General features: G+C 34.4%; 1 protein-coding gene across 1 annotated transcript in view; it reads left to right on the top strand.

Moving 5' to 3' along the window:
* The first annotated feature begins 220 nt into the window (after positions 1-220).
* LOC102697646 (NALCN channel auxiliary factor 1) overlaps positions 221-22,771 on the top strand; it is a 159,131-nt gene continuing 136,580 nt past the window's right edge. The window contains exon 1 of the mRNA XM_006639160.3: positions 221-1,623. Within this exon, the coding sequence (XP_006639223.2) occupies positions 895-1,623 (729 nt within the window). The 5' untranslated portion in view covers positions 221-894. The remainder of the gene's footprint in view (positions 1,624-22,771) is intronic.

Genomic DNA, 22,771 nt, shown 5'->3' with positions numbered 1-22,771 from the left:
CTTAATCATAAATTAATTTTAAAGAAGAAACAAGTATTGTTTTTAGAACATTACAAAAAATAATAATATTTTTGAGTAATGTAACAAAGCAATAACAACGTTGGGATGTTGTTGTTTTGAAAGATGAATCCGGATATTAACATTTACTTTAAAATTTTGAAAAACAAAGTTTTCGGATATTTTTTGGCTTGCAAATGTGAAAGTAGAGGGCTGCTTTAAATCATACCTGTTAAGAGGCACCGTGTTGCGCAAATCAAAGCATGTTTGTTGTTGACTACAATGTTCAGATTATGCTGGGATAATTATTCATGTGTATCAATATGTATCAATTGGCTGTAAGCAGACCTGCAACTGCGCCAGGATGGAGAGATCTCAGAGCTGGAGATGACGCAAATGACCCAGCTCCCCCAAAAAGTGTTTCAAGACGAACATGGCGGCAACTTAACACAGGACCAAGATGACTGTGGTTATCAAAAGACAAGACCCAAGGCATTCTGCCCAGATACGAAGAAAAAAAACACCTGGTTGAAACAATAAGATAACTGCTTTTAACACATCTTCATGATCGGCGGATAAAGCAAAACGGTTGTAAGAGCTGGGCTACGGAAAGGGAGAAAGCTCAGCACCGTCAAGAGGAAGGAGAGAGGCATGTTGTCACAGAGAACTGGGATTTTCTCAAGAGAGCCATGGATAACTGTTATATGACAATGCCTGGCTTAATTCATTTGCGTGCACTAATTGGATAGGCATAGCAGATCATCGCTAAGGTAAGACAGGACCACTTCAAATCCAACATATGAGAGGAAAATAACACAGGAAAATCCTCAAGTCAATGAATATTGTGGTAAAGGAACCTTTACGGTGGAGTCGGCCAGTGCTGCGCTTTCCCAAAATATGACCAGGGGTGCTTGGATGTGTCGGCAGCAAGATGACGGCTTAAATATCTGGTTTGCACCCCGAGAGAACGAAAAACCTTTTACTGATTCCGAAAGGGCCCAGAAATGGCGACTGTCCTTAGCATCTCTCTTGTTTTTTACCGTCCTACTCTCTGATCACTTATGGTTTTGCGCCGAGGCGAAATTGACACGGACCAGAGAGAAGCGGCTGGACAAGTTAGCATTAACAGACATGGGTGATTACTTTCCATCTACAAATCATATACTTTCATCCAACCTCCATTCACCTTACAACAGCCTCAGAAAAGACAAAAATGCTATTTTTATAGGGAATTCTACCAAACCTTTGTGGCGACTAGAAACTTGTCATCCGCATAGTTTATCAAAAAACTGCTTTACTTTTGAAGATGCAGAACCTGTCTGCAGGAGCATCTCCGAGGACGAGGGGTCGGAATCGGCAGTTTTGAATTTAAGCGATTTATATCTTTCTTTTTGTAATTCCTATTCTCTTTTGGATTTGTTTAATGGTTTATCGAGTCCAGACAATTTGAATTGTAGCCTAGACGTGGTTATGGATGGCAATCTAGCTGGATGCAGTCAATGCATTCAAGCATACCAACGCTATGACCAGCATGCTCAGGAGAAATATGAAGAGTTTGAGGTTATGATTCACAAATACTTTGAATCGGATGGATACTCAGTGAAAACGTGTATGGAAGATTGCAAGGTAGGATTAAGCACGTTTATTATTATTTTGTGTAGCTGTATATAATAAAACCGTGAATTAGGTTTTTTAGTCGTCATGGCAACTCATGTCTTAGTTGCTGATAAATGTGTTGCAGTAGACAAAAGTATTTGGAATACAGAACACCTGTTTTTTTTCCCCAGGTGTTTCAATATTGAAATTCGGTGGGTTTTCTCGCATTTCTTAAAACGTTTTGGGAATCAGTTCTGATTATCTCGGTTTAAATTGTATGAAACTTTGAGATGTATGGATCTTTCTTATGGGTTTTTGTGGGAAAATGATTGTAATTTGTAGTTTTTTTTATTAGCATTTATGTTTAATATCTACTGTAAATCCTCCCTTTCGTTTTACGAAATACTGCGAAATAAATCAACAGTGATATAACAAATCTGCATATTAATATACTGTACGTATTAATGAGAACCCTCTGCTGTTTTACCACATTAACACATGTTTCATAACTTTTCGTGTAGTATTCCTGAAGAGCATAAATACAACAGATAACTTCTAAATAATAACAAAACACCGATATATTCAACAGACCAAGAGACCACTATGTCAATGTTACGATTTACCTTGATGTTGGTGGTTTAAAGAAATACTAAAGTAGTGCCGATTTCAGTACCTCGCACTATTGACTACACACGATTCAACAGCACAGCTTCTGCGAGTTAATGTATTCAACAGCAGCGCGTGCGGTTCATGGCTTTCTTATTAGCCCGTGCTGTATAACAATAACTCCTCCAGGTGGTTTGTGATGGTTACAATCAGATAGGTACTGCAGTAGCCTTTGGGGGAATGACGATAGAATTTCAATAAGGTAAATAATAATGTTTAGTGTATCGCTCGCTGTGGTTTTTTCTTTTCTTTTTCGTCCTGTTAGCTGTCAATGCAGAGAAAACCTAGTCATTTTTACGTACCTCGTGCATTCTGAATAATGATTTTACTTTAAACTACTGCATATTAGGTATGATTGTCAAATGGTGCTGAAACGGATGTTCTTTTTTACAGGCCTGTTATTACAAGTCAGTCAGGTACACGTAAAAAACAGAGACATCGATGACGTTTAACAAAAATATGTCCGTTTTGAAACAGTAACAATAATCTAAGATTCCCTTGAATTTATCTTTCTACTTCAGTATTAGAATCACTAAATGTCCTTTATTGTCTTCCTGTAGGTTTTATTTTAATATTTTTATTATTTCTGTAAGCAATAGGCCATTATTAAAATTGTATATATAGTAGAATATACACATGCGCATTTGTACTGAATGCAGTATAATTTGGGGTTAAATCATATATTCTTATTTGTTATTTAAATAAAACGTCCACTAACTGTTACATTTAGTATTTTTGAAATTAGGTCATTGAACAGCATCTCAATGTAATATGTACTAAAAAGTATGTTGTACTGTACGTCAATGTGTAACTAGTACATTAGTCTTGAATTCTGTCTTTATATGCAGAAATCCAAGAATTCTCTAATGTGCTTATGCAAGTTTTTGAGACAACAATATCATATATGAGAAAGACATGGGGAAGTACTTTTAGAAGTACTTTTGTTTTGCTCTCTAACTTGTAGCTTATTGTTAATTTATTATCAATGAGATAATATATATTTCACAATGTATAGCATTATTTTTTTAACCTCTTAGAAAAAGGCATTTTTCAGAACTGACCAATGCTGGTCAGAAACAGATCTGCTAACCTTCGTATTATTCCTTCAAATTATACTCCCTCCACATTCGTTTGTCACCAACGCTGACACTTTTTTAATTTATAGGAGAACGAATATCACTGTTTTTACTGACAGCATAGGCTTTTATGCAAACACTGAATCCAGGACAATATAGTGTAGAAGACATGAGTTGCTGTCCTTGGTGCTGAAATACATTCGCTTGACTATAGATCAACACTTTCTTTGGTTCAAAACAGTTAATTATTAATATCTAAAGGATGACATATCCACAGACATTTATTAACATAACAAAACAGGCTACTGAATATATTTTTATATTTCAATTTATAAATGTTTACAAGTGAAAGTGCAAGAACTATTTAGAACTTTGTCACATGTACACAAAGACACAATGTTTGAGGACTCTGTGAAGTCCTGGCCCAAGTAACTCATTTTCCTATTCAAACCAGCCTAGAACAATTTTCGTTGTGAGACAAAGAAGAACACATCCATTTTCATTAACTGCTTAGTAGTCAAATGCAGGGTCACAGTGAGCTTTACTTAGTGGAAAATTGGTTTCATGCAGGATACATCTGGAACAGGATGCTAATCCATTGTGGGGCACTGTTTAGAGACGCTAATTAAACTAGACTTATAATTGGACTAAGGAAGGAAACCAGGGCACCTGGTGGAAAGCAGATAACATAAAGACTCCACACAGGAGGTTAGAATTGAACTCAGAACCCAAATGTTGTGATATAGCAATGCAAACCAACAGGCTACCGTGCCATCCTTACTCACAGATCGATGTCCCACCAACGGTAGAGTATAATTTCCAGTGAATTAATTTGATAATGGTAAGGTTTATTGAAATGTTTACAAGTGTTATGCAGTATAAATCACAACATAAAATACAAGGTGAGACTGAAAGATGGACTGGTGGCAACATTTCATTCCTTAATTAATGTTTGACACATGCATATGCTAACTATTATGACAAGCGCAAAGAAACTTTGATTCTGACCTTATTGTGAATTAAAAAATGTTTTAGGTAAAAGTCAATGATAGATTGTTCTTTTATTAAATACTGTAATAGAGACTTTCTGTTACACCTATGAAAAACAGACCAAAGTCCTTATTTAACCTGGGATCAAATTGCCTATCCTATTGGAACGATTCAGAATAACATATTGATTAAAAATGTATTGACCTTCAAGAAAAGGCCAGTGGGTGTTTTTCCATCAGTTTAAGGTTTACTTTTCTCATGAAAATTACTTGGTAGCAATTACAACCACAAATAGTCAGGACATTGTATCACAATAATAGTTGTTTTTCAATATAATAATGCTCTAGTGCAATTCTGTGCTGTATATTATATTATTTCAATTTTCTATTGAGCTAATACTACAATATTTCAATGTTGCTGGGATCACAGTAATGACAAGATCCATGCATTAACTTTGAAACTTGTTGCTTTACTTCCTTATTAAAGTAGTTAGGTTTCATGTGGTTTTGTGCAATGGGCTTCTATCATGTTGAGAAATGGGCAATCACCTGGAAAATAATGCTTAATGTACACATATGCAGGGTTTTGCATGCAGGTGGTGAACATAAATTATACATACAAAATGGGAAACACTCAGCAAGAAGAGGTTACTTGATTATATTTAGATCAAGACCTTGTTTATATTTTACTGACAGGAAACAATGAATACAGATTAGGGTAGGGCAAACAAAATGCTAGAGTTTACAGTATCTCATAAAAAGTGTACACTTCAAGTTAAGGGAAGTTATGTTCAAATTGTACACACTACTACTCATTTAGAACACTGTGTACATTTTTGTCATATCTTTACAGAAAAGATGTTGCTGCTCAAGAATTAGTCTAGAGAAAAGCAACCAGATGCATATCAGGGTTTAAGGAAATGTTTGACAATGAAAGGCTGAAAGAACTGAGCCTTTTGAGTCCTGAATGGAGAACATACAAGGGGACCTTATACAACTAATCAAGATCCTCTAAGGAACTAACAAAGTCCAGACAAGAGGACACAAGGGAAAACAATGCAGAAGTGCATTTATAAAGAAGAATGTACTGTATTTCACAAGCCCAGAAAAGTGTTTATATATAAAACAAATACAAAATCACACAGACTTTTAAGACTTCTTTTTATTTATTTTTTAATTTTGTATCAAATTTGTAAAATTGTGTATCAGGAAGCCATGATACAGTGTTTTATATTGCACAATTTACGGCTGTCTATAGCTCCTTCCCAGGGATATATCTTCATCTTCTTCTCAGCACTATACACTAGAGCGGGAGGTCAGTAGTATTACTTGGCAGAGTCTGCTTTCAAGATATTGGCATGCCAGGCAAATGGGAGGAGAGAGAGGGAGTTCTTAGTATGGAAAAAGGACAGGAAATTTAGAAATGTAACATGACATTGCTGTTTTTTTTATGAAAAATTGTAAATACTGTAGATTTTATTGTTTTTTATTCGTATTGTGGCAAGCAATATGTTAGAGTCGTATATTAAAAGCCAAAACAATCTCATTTTGTTAGTGGGATAGTTTTGCACACTTACATAAAATAATTTTATAAAACAGGGTTTAGATTCATTCACAATAAACTGTCATATACGGTACTAACATTCAGTAAATAAGGTAATCTGTATCTTAAATCACTTCCTTCACTAGATATTCACATGGAGCTTTAAAACCTGCCAAAGCATACATTTATCTGATATCGTGTTCTTCTAATATGTACAATTTGTCCAAAGGCATCACTATAATTTGAAATTGTACAGATATGCTTTTCATTTGCTTTTCATTTTTAAGTTCAGATTGAAATAAAATATGTACTACAAAAATGAATTAAATCATGAGACATCATTTATTTCCCAACCAAAAAAAGCTAAAGTTGTTGTAAAATGATTAAGAGGTTTTTAAAATCAGATCGGCCTGCGTTCAATTGTTTGCTTCAACATTTAGAAAGTTTGTCAGACAGTAAATAAATCAGAACATCAGTAGGTAATGTAAGGTTTAAGAGCAAAACATGGGAATTGTTAAAACACAACATTCATTTAGACTGTAGAATATAAATTTATATTTGTGACAATAAAGTCACAAAGACAATTACAGAACATTATGTGTCAATCTGGTGGAAATAAAACATACCTGGATGTATAATCCTAGTTCATTGCCACAAACAAGGCAAGTGGATAGAGGGAGGACACAATTAGTAGAAAACACAATCGAAACTCACATACATTTTACATTAACACAAAGTCCCATCAATTGGATATGTTATTAAAGTGTCTTGTAATTTTGTTATTATTATGTTTTGTTTTCTCATCTGTGATATCATGATCAGGAATATCTGTGAATGTTGTTCGTATTTAGGTTGTCGTCATTAAAGAATCCTTCTTGTTTTAGGTTTAAATACTGTAGCTACACTTGATTGGGAAATTGGCTAGGCCTGAGCAAGTGGGAGAAATACCGTGATTAAATGTGAGATCTTGTTCTGTGCTGGTAGTTGGAAGAAGTAGTTTGGAGTTTTTTGTGAAGGAAGACAAGCTTGACCATTTCATGCTTCCACTGTCAATAATCCTCTCTTATTCATTTCACCATGTTCTGGGACTTATGTTGTTGTTGTTGTTTCAGTCTTCATCTTCATAACATCCATCCAACCATTCTCTAATCACTTTATCCAATACAGGGTCTCGGAGCAGCCAGAGCCTATCCCAGCAAGCAATGGGTGCAAGGTGGAACACACCAAAGATGGGATGCCACTCCATTGCAGGGCACACACAGACACAAACAGTCACTAACTCACACCATGGCCAATTTTCCCAGAAGCCAATGAACCTACTAGTACAGTTTGTCTTTGGACTTTGGGAAGAAACCGGAGACCTGGAGCAAAGCACACACAAATAGCACCCCAGGTACAGAATTGAACCCAGGGCCCCATTACTGCAAAGGCAGCAATGCTAACCACTGCATGTGTCTCCTGAGCCTCACAATATCACATTTTCAATTACTGACTGTACAGTTCTGTCATACAGGAGACACTAAACTGAAAATGTCTTATAGGTAACATAACATGTTCCACATGTACTGTAGCAATGTGTTGAACCTAATTTTTTGTCATGTGATGCTGTCAAAGTCCCAGTAATAAATATAAACAGTAGTCTTTCCCTCAAAAGACTCACAGAATATGTGGAACACAGCCTTTCCCAGTCCTGTAAATTTTCAGAGTATGATTTTCTACAAATGTCTTTCAGAAAGCCTTTTTTAAAATGCGGAGATTTCTTTGACTTCTGGAAAATATAATATGAAAGTTATTGTGGTTACTGAATCAGACAAAAACTACTGACTTCCGTTTGAGCTTGAGGTAAGTCTAATAAGATTCCATACAGTATAGTGTGTTGTGCTGTTATGATATATGATTCATTTTCTGTTTTCAGTGAATTGTAATGTCTTCCAAACAGGCTTCTCACTTGTTTAAGATGGGAACATTATGGAAAAAAGAGTTTCTACAATATTTTACTTATGATGGCCTAAGTAATTTCAGAATAAAAATAATGTTCCAACAAATTTAGGCATGGTAGTGTTATTGGTTAGTATTGCTGCCTTGGAGCACTGGGGCCCTGAGTTTACTTCTGGATTTTGTATGTTCTCTCCATGTTCACGTGGGTTTCCTCCGAATGCTCTGGTTTCCACCCACAGTTCAAATACATACTTGTTGATTAATTAGCTTCTGGCAAAATTAGCCCTGGTGTGGGTGTGTGCATGTCTTTGCTTTGTGTCCATGTGTGCCCCATGTCTATGTGTACCCTTGGGGCTGTATTCTGTCTTGTGCCTGTTGCTTGCCAAGATTTTGTTGGTTTGTTGGTAACATTTTGAATAGATGTCAGCAATGTTGATACATAGGTGACTTAAACATTACTTTTAAAGAAAAATGCATATTTTATAATGTGCAGCAGTACTGCAAATTTGAGAATGTGTTCTGCACTGAAGTTTTTCCAGTAGTGTTTCAGAATGAAACATCAATTAATTGCTTTTGGTAATTAAATCAAAATGTGTATGGCTTGAGTTGGCAGACATTTAACACAATTTAAATTGCAAATGCGTTCTTATGTTAGTTTGACCTTTCCATAAGCACACCACTTTATGTCTGATTTGTTGAATGTCAGTTTAATCATTCTCCATTTTAAAAGATGAACATTATAATTCAGATATTTTATTTAAAATCCTTTTTTAACCAGGCATTATACCACTGAATTGGATTGCTTCTAAAGAAAGGATAGTTTGTTGTTGGCAGGAGAACTTTGTAAGGGCAAGATATTGACTGGCTGTGTGTGGAAAAATGATATATTTTTAAACTCGCAGACATGTAGTTTAAATATTCATGGAATGAGAAGGGGTTGTATCCAGGGTTCTTTTTCAGGAATGAAACCTTACTAGTTAGAAAAGTATTGCCTAAATCCTTTTATTATTCATTTTATAATTTCTTTCTACAGCTACTAAAAATGGATCGTCATCCTCATCATCGTGTCTCATCAGTTCATTTACACCAGATACAGACAGGCTTTCAACAGCTTGGCCTACATCTAGAGTGGATTTATGAGTATACAGTACATACTGCAAGTAAAGTTACAGCTAATTATTCAGTGGCAATCTTTAACTTCAGAAGTAAAAAGAAGTCATTCTGTTTAGCTATGCTGCCGTAGCTGTCATACCTGTCAGCATTTAGAGTTTTCATGCTGCTGGGTGATGGAGAGAGATGCTGACTCAAAATGTAAGTTACCTCATCATTAATAAAACAAGGTAGCTGTTGGGGGGTGGGTGATGTGAAGACAATCCAAGACAGTTACACATTATTGCTATTTCAAAATAGTCAAATTGCATTTGCATCAGGTGTTTCCTACAAGTTAGGAGCAATAGAAAAAACTTTAAAATAGGGGTTGAAAATGATTCTTATTGTATAACCAACTGGAGAGTCAGCAAAACAGGATGTTTGCTTCAAAGCGTTAAATCTAGGCATATTGCTGGTTGAATAAAATACAACTAGGTAGTACAATAATGCAGAAAATTAAGAAATACTGTTCAAAATAATTTATGGTAAAAATACCAAAAAAAACAAAAAGGTTTCAAAAGATTGGACAGTGAAGATGATCAAACTTGTTTGAGTTATGTTATTATGTTGTCCACAAATATGAACTGAAAGTACATCAGATGATTTGATAGTGAAAATGTTTTAATTTCTCTTCTTGTACACATAGTGAACCATTTTAGATTGAAGGACATTGATGGTGTAGCCTTCTGAGAAGTATTGCAAAGTTTGGGACATCTTTTCTGCTAAAGTGTTTGTGAGCCGTGCAGCAAAGTGCAACAAATCAAACTCACGAGTCACTGTATGTTACTGCATATTCCTTTCCCTCATTTCCCTTCTTATCTTTATATTTCAAAATCTCTACAAGCTTACTTTTAATAAAAATAAATACTAACAATGGAAATGGAGTAAAATAAAGCAAGATATTTTGCACATCATAATCAGACGTAGCCCACCATTACACATTATAGGCACATAAAGCCCGATCTAATGCAAAGTTTTTTTTAACTGTGTTATCTTGATATTGCAACACTAATTTACTCTGTACTCCCACATTTCCAGCTTGCCTATTCCTATTTTTATGTATGGCCAACTTTTCTTACCTGTAGGACAAGAGAACAGCAAATATGATCACTGTTTGGTCTCAATGTGTCTACTTCACAGGAGCTGGTATGTGTCAGAGAGGTAAATCTGAAGAATCAGTCCTAGCATTTTCTCCTCTTCCTGATTAGAACTTCAATATTACTGTTTCCTTTTGGATATACTGAAGGTTAGGCTACTGTCATGTCTGTAATATGTCATGGAAAGCTTAAAAACGCTTAGTTATCATATTTATCATGGCTTTTGTTGAAAGAAGACCGGCTGGTTTATCTCATTTTTAGAGAAATAGATATCCTAGTCATCGTAGACACAGAAGCTGATTTATTTTTCTGCAGCCTTTAGGCAGAGAGAGTAGCTGTTCCGTGGGCACTACTTTGCTAAGATATAAAAGATTTACTGTGATGAAATCCTAACATTATTCTACCTTCAAGAGTAACAGATAAAACTATTATTTGTTTGTGATTCTTTCAAGACTGCAAATGTAACACTATTATACTCCTGAAAAAGGCCTAAATGTATATTTTCTTTTCCTTTCAGCATGGAATACACCTTTAGCTGTTCTTTAACAACCATAAAATGTATGTCTCTTTTCTATTGTGGACTAAAATTTAAATTTCACTGAGACTCAACCTTTCCTTGTGCATTTTCACAACAAGGACTGTTTGATTCTACTGTATCTCTGGAGTATGTGTCGATTTCCCAATTAAATCATCTTCTTGGTTTCTTAAGAAGTGAAAAATAACTTTCTAATACAAACAGAGTCAACAAGACACATACCTGTATTATAGAGAGTAATTTATTTGTTTCAAAAGAATCAAGGGTTGGATTGTCTTGATGGCTATCTCCAGCTATCAGAGACATTGACTTTTCTTGTGTGTCAGTTGTTCAAACTAGCAGCGTTGCATGGGAAAAACATATTTACTGTATCTTTTTAAAAGGTTGGGAGCTAAATACTAGTTATTTATTAAGCATAGGTATGAAGTATAAATGGAATACAACCTAGAATCAGCCACCAGAGGAGATAACACTGGTGTTAGGGTATAGTAATGTAAAGATTAAGAAACAATTACAATATAGAAGATAAATAAGCTAGAGTGCAGACAAATATGAATTTAGGAAAACTAACATTCTTGCTAGATATGATTTAATGAAGTCCAATGTGACATTGTGTTATTGATGTGTTATTGATACCACCAATTGTAATAATAAGTATGCTGTTGTCACAATACAGATGTTTTGCTTCTTTCTTATTCAGTAAAAAAAAAACACCTGTGGGTTTAGAAACAATGTATAAACAATGAATTTATGCAAAACATGAAAGTCTTCCGCTACCAAATGATGGTAAAGGATAATCACCACACCCTTCACAGTTCATTTAATCTTTTCTGCAATACTACTGTATATAATAATGGTAATCGCTAGGCTTTTTCCTTTAGGATTTTGCTTTGTTAAAGTGCAGAGCTGTAACATCTTACTCATTTTTGATAGTTAATGTGGAACTATCTTTTCATATTCTTTCCTGTTTGGGAGAACACACAAATTCCACACATACACAGTAGTAGCCCAGTATTTGAACCCAGGGCCCCAGTACTGCAAGGCAGCAACACTAAACGCTTAACACTAAACGCTAACCACTACACCACCATGCCACCCAATTCTGTATGTTGTAAACAAAAAATAAATGTGTATCATACTATACTTATATATTGGTGTTTCAGTAAATCTTCTTAGTGCATTACAATATTATACATAATAATATTATGCAAAGGAACAAGTAAAGTATTTCATGCTGAAAAGAGAAGACTCCACAGCCAAGGTAAGCATGGAATAAACCTTTACTTGTTCCTTTGCAGCCTACGCATGACACAGCTACCTACTTGCACTACATAATAATATTATTACTTTACAAAATATTTTACTGGTCTACATCAAATTACAGCATGTATTTTATGATACATAACATACTACTATGTATTAGACCCAATAAAAAAGGATCCTATTAATTGATTAAGTTGTGGAAAACTGGTACCGAGATGTACTCCTCAAACACACTTTTAAATGACAGTCCTTTCATGTCTGTGAATTCTGTGTTGTTGAATATTAAACTAGATAACATTCTCCTAAAATACTGAGATAAAATCTTGTGATCTCGAAATAATGAATAAAAAATATCATAGGATGGCCTCAATGAGCCACGAATAGATAGCTTTCTCTCCTATTTTTGTGCAGCAGCCTAGTTCCACACATGTATAATGAGACAAAATCTGTTGGTACCCTCTCATTTGTCTGTTGTGCAAATAAGCCTTTTAGAATTGTAAATACATCCTGCTGTGCAATTGTTGACCATACATTATATTCTGATAAAAAGATTACTGTTGTTATTAAAGTAGCAGCAAAAAAAATGAAACACATAGCTCCTCACCCACACTCACATGGTTTCTCATTGCTTCGTAGACTTTGCTTTTCCTACAAATGAAACTAAATTACATTCTTACAATTCACTTTTAGAGAAAGCTTCTTATGTGACGTGCATTCTTTTGTCGACTTAATTTTCAAGTACATTATGTTAGAGGTTTTGGTTTTAGTCGTAGGGTTTTGGTGCAACTAGTGTGACTAATGTCATGTATTAGTGCTTAGCCTTGGTTTATTAACATACAGGTACTGTACTGTATACTAAGAAGAATGAATTATTAGTTAATTAGACTACTTCTGTATAGGCAGAATTTTACATAACTTTATTAACACTTTACAATTTCTTGCATTAGGAATTATCTTTTCACATACCCCAGCTTGCTCTCCATGAGACACACAGACAGGGAGAGAGCCTGGGGTCAGAGTGCAGGGTCAGCCATTGTACGGCACCCCTGGAGCAGTTGGGGTTAAGGGCCTTGCTCAGGGGCCCAAGGGAGAAGGATTCCTCTTCCAGCTGCAGGATTTGAGCCGGCAACTTTCCAGCCTCTGGCACAGATCCTTAGCCACAGAGCCACCGCTCCGCCCCAACAGCATTTCGAAAGGGAAAGATTAGAAAGTGTCAGTGTATAGAAGGCAGTCAACATAAGCATGTCAAATAAAATATTTGTTCGCTCATTATGTAATGGTTTATGCAATATATTTTCATTATGTCAGACAAGCTGCTTTTCTATAGAGACATCTTTTTAAAAGTTTATCTGCTTGAGTTAGCAAATGATTTCAATTATTTAATGCAGGTGCTGCCTAAACAGAAAGAGACTTTTACTATTATTTTTATTATTTATACAAACATTGTATATTTTTGTCCGCAATTCATATTTCGTGGTGAAAAGTATCTACCTTTCTCAGGTATTAGTACTGTATATGTTTTTTTTTTCAATTAAGTGATAAGCAGCAATTGGGAAATACAGCAGTTTGCTTGCAGTATTATTTAGTAATATGTTACATGAGCTTCACAATTCAGCTGTAAAAACTATGCATTGTGCAAAAGGAGGTTGTGTTTTATTTAATCTTAACAATCAGATTAAATCACTTCCATTATCATTGTTTATAAGAATAAAATATTTTTAAAAATATAAATCCTGTTTGTCTATGTGAAGTGGAAATAGAAAACAGACAACATATAGAACCCTGTTATCCAGCTGTTGGGAATAACAGAAACACTTGAAAATTTTAATAACTCAGCTGCTAGGCAAACAAACTGTGACTTCCTATTTTAGGTTTAAATTGTTTCAAGTGGTTGCTTTATAAAAAATTGAAAGTCACGCCTGATTTTATTCAGTGTAAAATCTGCACAGATTTGAAAGTGTAGTGCCCTGAGGTGTGCTCAGCTGAAGAAATGTTCTCTTTCAAGTGAAATGCATTCATTAGCTCTTGGGGAGTGTTTTTGTCACTGTCCCTCTGGTGAGAACATAATAAAAGTCATTCAATTGGATCCTGCCATATCACCCAGCCCTGCCCTTCTACTCCTACGAGAGTGCCTGACGTGGTAGCTCATCACTGCTGCCCTGACAGCATGTCTCTTGCTTCACTGACTTTGCTTCTAGAGAATTAAGGACCTAGTTAGACCCTCTGTGGAATATTCTGTGGAGACCTAGCTTGTGCTTCTCTCTGGCTGTGGGCTTGGCATCCACGTTTCCTCCTTTTTACTTTCCCTCTTTTCTCTTAGTCTCGTCTCCTCCTTTTTTCTTTATATGTAGAAGAATGTTTCAGGTGAGTAATGCAGAGTTCTGGGTTCTGTAGAAGGAGCACCCTCCTTATAAACTCAGTTTACTAGGGTTCTCAATATATTTTTAAGCCTCTCTGTTTTCTTTTTCATGAGTGCCAGGATGGGACTAAGATAATAATTTTCTACCAGTTCATCAATACAAAACCTATGGAAGATATCAAATTTAGATAAAAAGTTCACAAAAAACGGGATACTCTTGTGTTCCTAGATGTACAGTAACAGGTTTTATAAACTAGTTGCTTGGTTGCATTTAAATGGAATCTCTGCCAATTTTGGATTATTTTAACCTTCCTTGTCAATATGATTCGAGAATAATGCCTCCACTAACAATTATGAATATGTTAATATGAAAATCTCTGATTTCTACCTGTTAGGCATCAAAATCTCGTAGGTGACTGGGATGTACCTTTTGAGTATTACTTACTGTATATCTGAGAACACTTACTGTACCGTAATCATTATTTTATGCCCTGATGTCAGTAGTAGAAATAGCACCTTGTTCTTTCTGGAGGTGGTATGGTGGTATTGTTGTAGTCTTCTGCTGTGTAGTAAAAAGGTTATAGTCATCCACCTTGTCCTTAATCTCCATTTCAAAATCAATAATGTTTTTCTGTTTCAGGCTTCTCTCATGACCCTTGGAGCATATCCATAAGAATACAACAAAGGTTACTGTGACTAGAAACTACCTCGCCAGCCCAGACAGTACTCAAAAAGTATACCCACACACATACATTCAATTTTCTTTCCAAACCAAAGATAAAAATATTGTTATTAGCAAATGTGGACACTTTTTCTTAGTAACTTGGTGCAGCAAGATACATCCTGTTGTTAGTTTTAAATGTATTCTCTTGACATTCCATTTGTGTCCTATGATTTATGTTTCTCTATTCTTAAGAAGTCCATTGATTTAACAATATCAACGTCTTTGACGGTTTTAATCACTTTAATCAATCCCCCTTGTAGTGTTCCCTGTTTAAAACTTAAAAAAATTCAGTTGTTTAGCCTGTCAGTACATTACATTCATATGAACCTAAAAATCTACAGAATCTGTTTGCCTTTCATTGGAATGGTTTATTTTACTAACTATACCAGAAAGTAGATAATTGATATACAGTACATCAGGAAGATCAGTAGTCATAACACAAATTCCTGAGGTACTCTGCTAATTACATAACACTATTATTATTCACTTATTATCTTTACTTTTTGTTTTATCCATAAAACAGTTTTTAATCCAATTACATGGCTTTTCTTGAATGACTATAATCTGGATTTTGAGATCTTTCTTGATGAACTTTATGAAAATCTACTGGAAATCTAAAGTATTCTATATGATGTGTTGTTTCCATTACTGCTGTTGGTTGTTTAAAGAACTTTAAAAGTTACTAAAGCAAGACCTATAATCTACAGTATGTTTACCAATCTGAATACTCATATTGCAATATTGATAATCCTCTACTTTGGTTAGTTATAAGTTGTAATTATAATACTTTACATGTAATATACAAAAGACATACATTATTGGTCTATAATTACAGTAATTTGCTTGCTATTGTAATTATTTCTGTGGCCGGGTGGTACTTTAGAATTTTCCCAGTCAATATAACCCTTGTAACTTTTGGAAAAGTTTTGTTATTTTGCTTATGTACTCTTATAACATTTTGTATTTCCTTAAGTATAATTGGTATAATGCTATGAGGCCCTGGAGATTTGTTAAAAAGTGCACCTAGCATGTGTAACACTTCTGTCTCTTCTATTTTAATAACATTTAATTATATTTCATTATAATTGATGTCTGAAATTGGTTGTCTGTACTATACGTCAAGCGTTACGTCTTGTATTTCAAATACTGATTCTGAGACACATGATTCATCTAGCCTATTTCCTTTGCTTAAATGCTCTTTTTAATGTACAGCATAGTGCTACACTTCTATATTTTCCTCTTCAGAGCACATGGAGCACTGCACATCCAGTTAAGTTTTGTATTCGTCACCATTACTATCAGTGTAGAAGAATGCTTTAACAATATCAAATAGAGATTGTAAAAATGAAGGTGTGCAGCTGACGTAGCTCAAGTTTTGTTCTAATAGGCACTGGACATGTGAGAAAACTGGGATGGAAACATATCACTTTTGAGGATGACATGTCAACAAGTCAGGGATGTTATGAAAGACATGGGGGGCTCAGTAAATTAAAAGACTAATCATCTAATGGACAATGAATATGAATGATTCAGGCACCACAATAATCTATTGTTAGGTCCAAAAGAACATTGTTTTCAATTTAAATGTTCTCAGAGATTCATAAAAATGTAGCAGGTTAAAAAATGTCTTTGCATCGTGGTGTTTTGCATCAAAACAGAGCATTCTTAAATGTTTATTTTTCTAAAAGGATCAATCACTACTTTAGATTTCAGACACTCATACCATGTATTCAGCTGCCAAGAGATTGAATAGAACATACTGTTTCCTCATTGTGTGTCTATATATTTGACATGCTTTATTTGGCATCATGTAGAGTCTGTCATATTTGGATAAAATTATTATATAATATAGTTATAGAATGGCTGTCATTTTCTTGAAGTACTTTCTTATATAATTCATAATATTGTTGCCTCAAATTATGCTACATATATATTTATGGTTGATCAATTTTTTTATGAATACACAATAGATTCTTGTTTAGATTGTAGTACACAATACATAGTAATAATAAAATAATATGAATACATTTAGCCCTTTATCAAATATTTAAAATTGTGCCTGATAGATAAAAAGTCATATTCCTGAAGAACTTCTTTGGATTATATGATCATATTATATTTTTATTTTATTTATTTTTTATTATATATAAATAATTCAGATTAGATTGTTTTAATGCTGTTGACCTTTGCTAAACCCAGTGTTGTCTGTTTAGTTAAAATGTTAGTGTATCATTTGTTATACAGTAAAATGAAAGTAAAGAATCTATTTCCATTGTCCTGATTATGTATTTACAGAACATGAGTAAATCAAATTAATTATACGGAGACTAAACCATTTTTCTAGCTTTTCTCATTAGGTCACTACTGGGACCAACAAAAGGAGATTTTTTAAAGAAGAATTTATGATCTGATACCTGAAGGATTTTTCTTTAAACATCTGACACTGTATTGTCATTCTCAAAAAGAGAATAGTTGTAATATACATGCAAATGATGGTTGATTATAGTGTGGACAATCAATTTATCTGCTGCATTGCAAGTATGATTGTTCTCAGGGAGTACAGTTAGATAAGCTGTTAAGAGATCATATTGAATCCAGTATAAATTGTGTATTTCTGGGTATGTACTGTATGTATGTGCATTAATGCAATGTCCTACCCTGACAGTCGCGGTAAAAAAACTGAATCTTTTTAGTCTTGACAAGATTCCTGATTCAAGAATTCATAATCCTCAAAGGTGCTGACAAAGTCTGTACTTTTTTCGAACCAAAGGGACAGTGAATTTTAAACCGAGAGCAGGAGTCACTCTTTAACACAAAGGCTTTTGATAGTCTTATACTTGTTATCTAGCCTTACTGTCAAAACCAATACTTCCTTCAAGATCTACAGTATGAGTACCTGAACCTGAACCTGTACCTGAACTACACAGTACATGGACTGAGTAGCCACTTTCATTTGTAACTTTTTTTTTTTGTGCTGCTCTACCTTTTTCACCGTTATCCTTGTCCTGTTTCAGTATGTACAGTAAATGATTGAGTTTAAATACTCTGATATTTATTTGCAGTTTATTTGTGATTCAGGTGCATTTTGCAGTGAATAAACGAGGGCAGATAAATGCAACCATAATGATCATGACCTGTATAAATCAGAATGACAATTAGACGATTTATAAAGCATTCTATAATGAAGGTACAGTAATTTGGCAGCAGCTCGTTATGGATATGGAAGGGTCTTATTTGGTCTTATTCTTCCATTTGATCTCATAATCTACTTGACAAGGTTGCTGGTAATTAGAATGGTTTTAATTTGAAATAGAATTTGTACAGTATGTTATAATGTAATTAAAGAACACTGGAATTGGATCAGAATTGAGAATGGTAACAGGATGCAGCTAATATGAGCCCATTAAGCATTTTTTTGGCAAACTATTCTAACCTTTAAACACTCTGAGTTAAAAAGTATAGAAACTGTGCAATAAGATTAATCCAAACTGAACCAAAACTTTACATGTCTTACGACAGGCAAATTATAAATCTTGTATTTAATAGTTTTACTTATTACTTCTACCCAGATAAAAGCCACTATGAGTAATACATTTGTATGTGTGATAAGGTTGATTTTAGTCACTAATGTGCCTGGTTTCATGTACATACAGTAAATGTCTTTACCCAAGGGCTATCCAGTCGTGATCCTGGAGAGCTGCTGTGTTTGTTGGTGTCTGGGTCTTTTGTAAGGCAGAAGAGTTGGGAGAAATGGTTCAATTGGTCCAAATTAGAATCTGAACTGGAATGAAAACCTGCAAACTCACAGGCTATCCAGGACCACAATGAAATTGTTCCAAGTTCCAATGACCAAATATTGGTAATTTAATGATGACTTATTATACCTGCTGATGTCCAGAACCATGATCAGGAAAACCCTGATTTAGGATCTATAAGGAATGTGTTACCATCAATTATTTCCAATGCACAAGAATGGCCTTTGATGGCTGAAGCACCTATTTCCATTCTTTCAAGTAATATACCATAATTGAAACTGCAATTAAATTACTTGTATTTAAATCACTTTAAAATAGAGACTTACTGTGAGGAATGTAATAATAAACTATTTATAATATGATTGACAATTTTATATTAATTATAATTAGTACACCCATACTTAAAATACACAACAGGAATAAATTAGTGAAGAATCTAACATTTTTAACATTTTAGTAAAACTGTTTAAGAAACTTAGTGATACATAAGCATTGAAAGAAGTGGAAGGTTCTGATCTCTTTCTATTACACCAGAAACTGTACACTAGATACAATGTTTCACTTTAGGAAATTCTTTAAACTTCACCTTTATTAAATTATGTTATACATATTATCTGACATTAGTAACAATGTGGATATTTTTTCTGTTGTTGATACTATTCAATGTTTCACTTATTTATAATGCTGTATATATCTGTGGCCTACTGAAAATGGATTACAGTATAAAGCAGGATTAGGAAAACAGCATGAAGTTCCACTTTGTACACTAAAAATGATTAACTGCTACAACCTTTTTTTAATAAAAGTAAACTAGAAATGATGCGCTGTAGTAAAATGGCAACGACCCTGGATTAATTGCAACATATAGCTGTGCGTCACAATAGACTTTTTTCATCATTAGGTTTATAAATACATATTTTAAAAGTGAAGGCACACAATTTTCTGTTTAATTGATTTTGAACATTTTCTAACATTGTTGGCCTCCAAACTATAGCTGCTACAAACAATGCACAGAACATTCTTCTGTGCTATATTATTTTTTCTGATGTGATGGCACCAAGCTGAATATTTAATTTATGGACACAAGGGGATGGGGTAGGTGGAAATTCCAAATTCTCTTGAACCTGTTGGCTGTGGAGTTCTGGGTTCAAATATAGCCCAAATTATTAATTTTTCATTACAAAACAAAAAGCAACAATGTATATTAGGATGTGTATTACTATAAGTAAAAGCACAATAAAGCACAGAATTAACAGTAAGTATAAAAGCTACAATAATACATTTACTAAATATAGAGTTAGATAGTTATAGACATCACTATTCAGAAATCTTTTCTCCCCACTAGGACATAGATGAATTTGTAAAATGTAATGTAACTTTCATGTTGTGCCCAAACCTCACTTTTCTTTTTGATTACATTTGGATATTTTCATTTTAAATATATCATGTCATATTATTTTTCAATAATAGTACAATTTATGTGGAAAAGGCAGAAACAATATATATATAAGGTACTCATTGTCTAGATGTTCACATTGTTGTCAGTGACATGTTTCAGTAACAGGACTGAAACATCTGTGATTTGTGATTTTTGAAGGAGACCAACCACAAGTAAATGTTTAGTAGTATCAGATTGACAGAAATATTAAAATATCATTTTGCACCTTGAAATCTCTTTGGTCTTTTTCAGTATTTGTTGAAATATGATATCTATTAGTTCATTAGGAATGTTTGAAAACTATAAGATAAGAAAAATAAGAAAGATGAGATAAGAAATATTCCTACTTATAAAGAAATCTGATATAAGGGATTGATATGCTTAGCTTTTCCCCTCCTGATGTATTTATTTTCTAATATAAATATCGCCAGGTGTTCATCTAATCATTTTTAACTGCATGAAAACTCGTCCATGTTTTTGCTAAATTTGGAATTTTGGATTATTTGCATATTATTTTTAATAACCCCAGCTTGAAATCTGTTGGCAATTCACTGATATTTATTGTTATGCACTGTGAGCACTGCTATGAGCATATCATAGCATAGGAGAGATTGTATTATCAAAGGACAGATCAGTACCATGCACTTTCTCAAATCCCATAGCGACTAGAGCACTGTTGCTATTGAGTGAACTTGTTTATTACTCCAAGTTTAAAGGATCCATAAAGTTGAACACATCTTGCAAAACTGAAGCCAAGGAACTCAGCATACTGTATGTATCATATGTGGAGAATGGAAGTCACAATTCATTAACAGCAGTACCAGACTGGAAGCTGTGAAATCTGGACCATAGCTCTCAGTCTATATTACTGTATAGCCTTGTGTGTAGTGATCTAAGTCTCACTTAGCATTGTGGGTGATTAGAGTTATTTAAACTTTAAATTAGGCTTTTTTATTAACTGGACTGCACTTAGTTGGTTATCTTAATAATTCATTCTAATTTGCCTTACAGATGCAGAAACAATTAGTGTTGGTTGATGTAAAAGCATACAGAGCTGAAAAAATCTAACTTTTTTTCAAAATAATTCTATAAAATATATTCCACAGTTTTTCATTTTTTAATTATTTTTGAATATGGGCAGAATTAGAAGAGCTCCAACAGAAAGGATATAAAACAGAAGCTGCATTAAAGCAGAGTACTATTTCTAATTATATTATGTGTAAAGAATGTCTAGAGCAATTACATTTATGTAAAGAGTCTTTTCACAAGACTGTGTCTCAAAGGTGCAATTGGCTCTCATGTCCAGGCAGGTCTTTTTCAACATGAAATTGTGTCAGTAATTTAAACAAACCTTTCATTTGCCTGGGCAGCACAATATTTCTATTTACAGTTTTTTGAATGTCTGAGAATATGAGCAAATTTATTGGCAAGCTCGCGGAATATGGCAGTCAGAGCACTGTCAACAACATAGTGCTGTTGTTACTAATTGTAGGTGTAATTCTAAAATAAATACATTGTTTTCATTTTGTCTTCTTTTTAATGATTCTTAATACCAGCAAAACATAAAAATGAGCTTGATACGGAATTTCTGTGTTTGGAGCTCTGACTTAAAGAACGATGACATTACAAGTCAATTCAAGATGGAACATTTGCAGATTTTGTGTCTGTAAACCCTGTAGAAGTAAGCGGCACATATCATTTTGTTTACAACAAGATGGTGTGTGGAGGTGGCATGGTGGCACAGTGGCTATAATTGCAGCAATGCACTGCTGTGTTGCTGGGTTCAGTTCTGGACTTGGGGTGCTATCTATTTTTCCATGTTTGTGTGGGTTTCTTCTGGTGCCTATTGCTTGATGGGATAGACTCTGGCTCCCTGGTGTGACCTAAATCGGAAGAAGTGGTTAAAAAATGGATGAATGTTATTATGCATTTGTTCATACAGGTTTCATAACTCATAATCTTTTATTGCATTTTATGTAACAAGATAAGATCATTGTAAACAGTTTTTCATTTGCATGATTACAGGAGGGCTTTGGAGTTATTTAAGCAATGTAAATTGTATGTTCATTTAAAAGCATCTCACAGAGGATTTGAACTTGCAACTTTCCAGTCCAGAGTTCTAACCGCTTGTTCATACTGCTGCCACTCTTTTCAATCTCTTGGCAGGACCTCTAAGCAACCAACCTTCACACTTGTAACAGGCCCATATTTACAAAGCTAACACTCCACCAATATCTATCACTTGTAATACCCTTAACATTTACTTCAGAACACAGAACGTCTAACTTTTAGAACTTCTAAATGCTACCTGTAAGAATAGGAAACAACATCTCCTCCAACTCTGATCCTCAACACAGGAGCCCCCCAGGGCTGTGTGATCAGTCCCCTGCTCTACTCCCTCTTCACCCACAATTGTGTGGCTAGACAATTTCATCTTTAAGTTTGCTGACAACACCACCATTGTAGGTCTGATCACAAATAGTAATGAAACGGAGTACAAGAAAGAGGTTAAGGCCCCTGGTGATATGGTGCCAGGACAACAACCTCTCCCTCAGCATCAGCAAAACTAAGGAGCTGATTGTTGACTTTAGGAAGCTGGGTGGAGGCCATGCTCCTTTCTACATATACTGTAGAGGGCTGCTGTGG

The sequence above is a fragment of the Lepisosteus oculatus genome, chromosome 15 (assembly GCF_040954835.1).
Source record: "Lepisosteus oculatus isolate fLepOcu1 chromosome 15, fLepOcu1.hap2, whole genome shotgun sequence".
Lineage (NCBI taxonomy): Eukaryota > Metazoa > Chordata > Actinopteri > Semionotiformes > Lepisosteidae > Lepisosteus > Lepisosteus oculatus.
The sequence above is the reverse complement of the archived record's forward strand: the minus strand, read 5'-3'. Positions and strand labels throughout refer to the sequence as shown.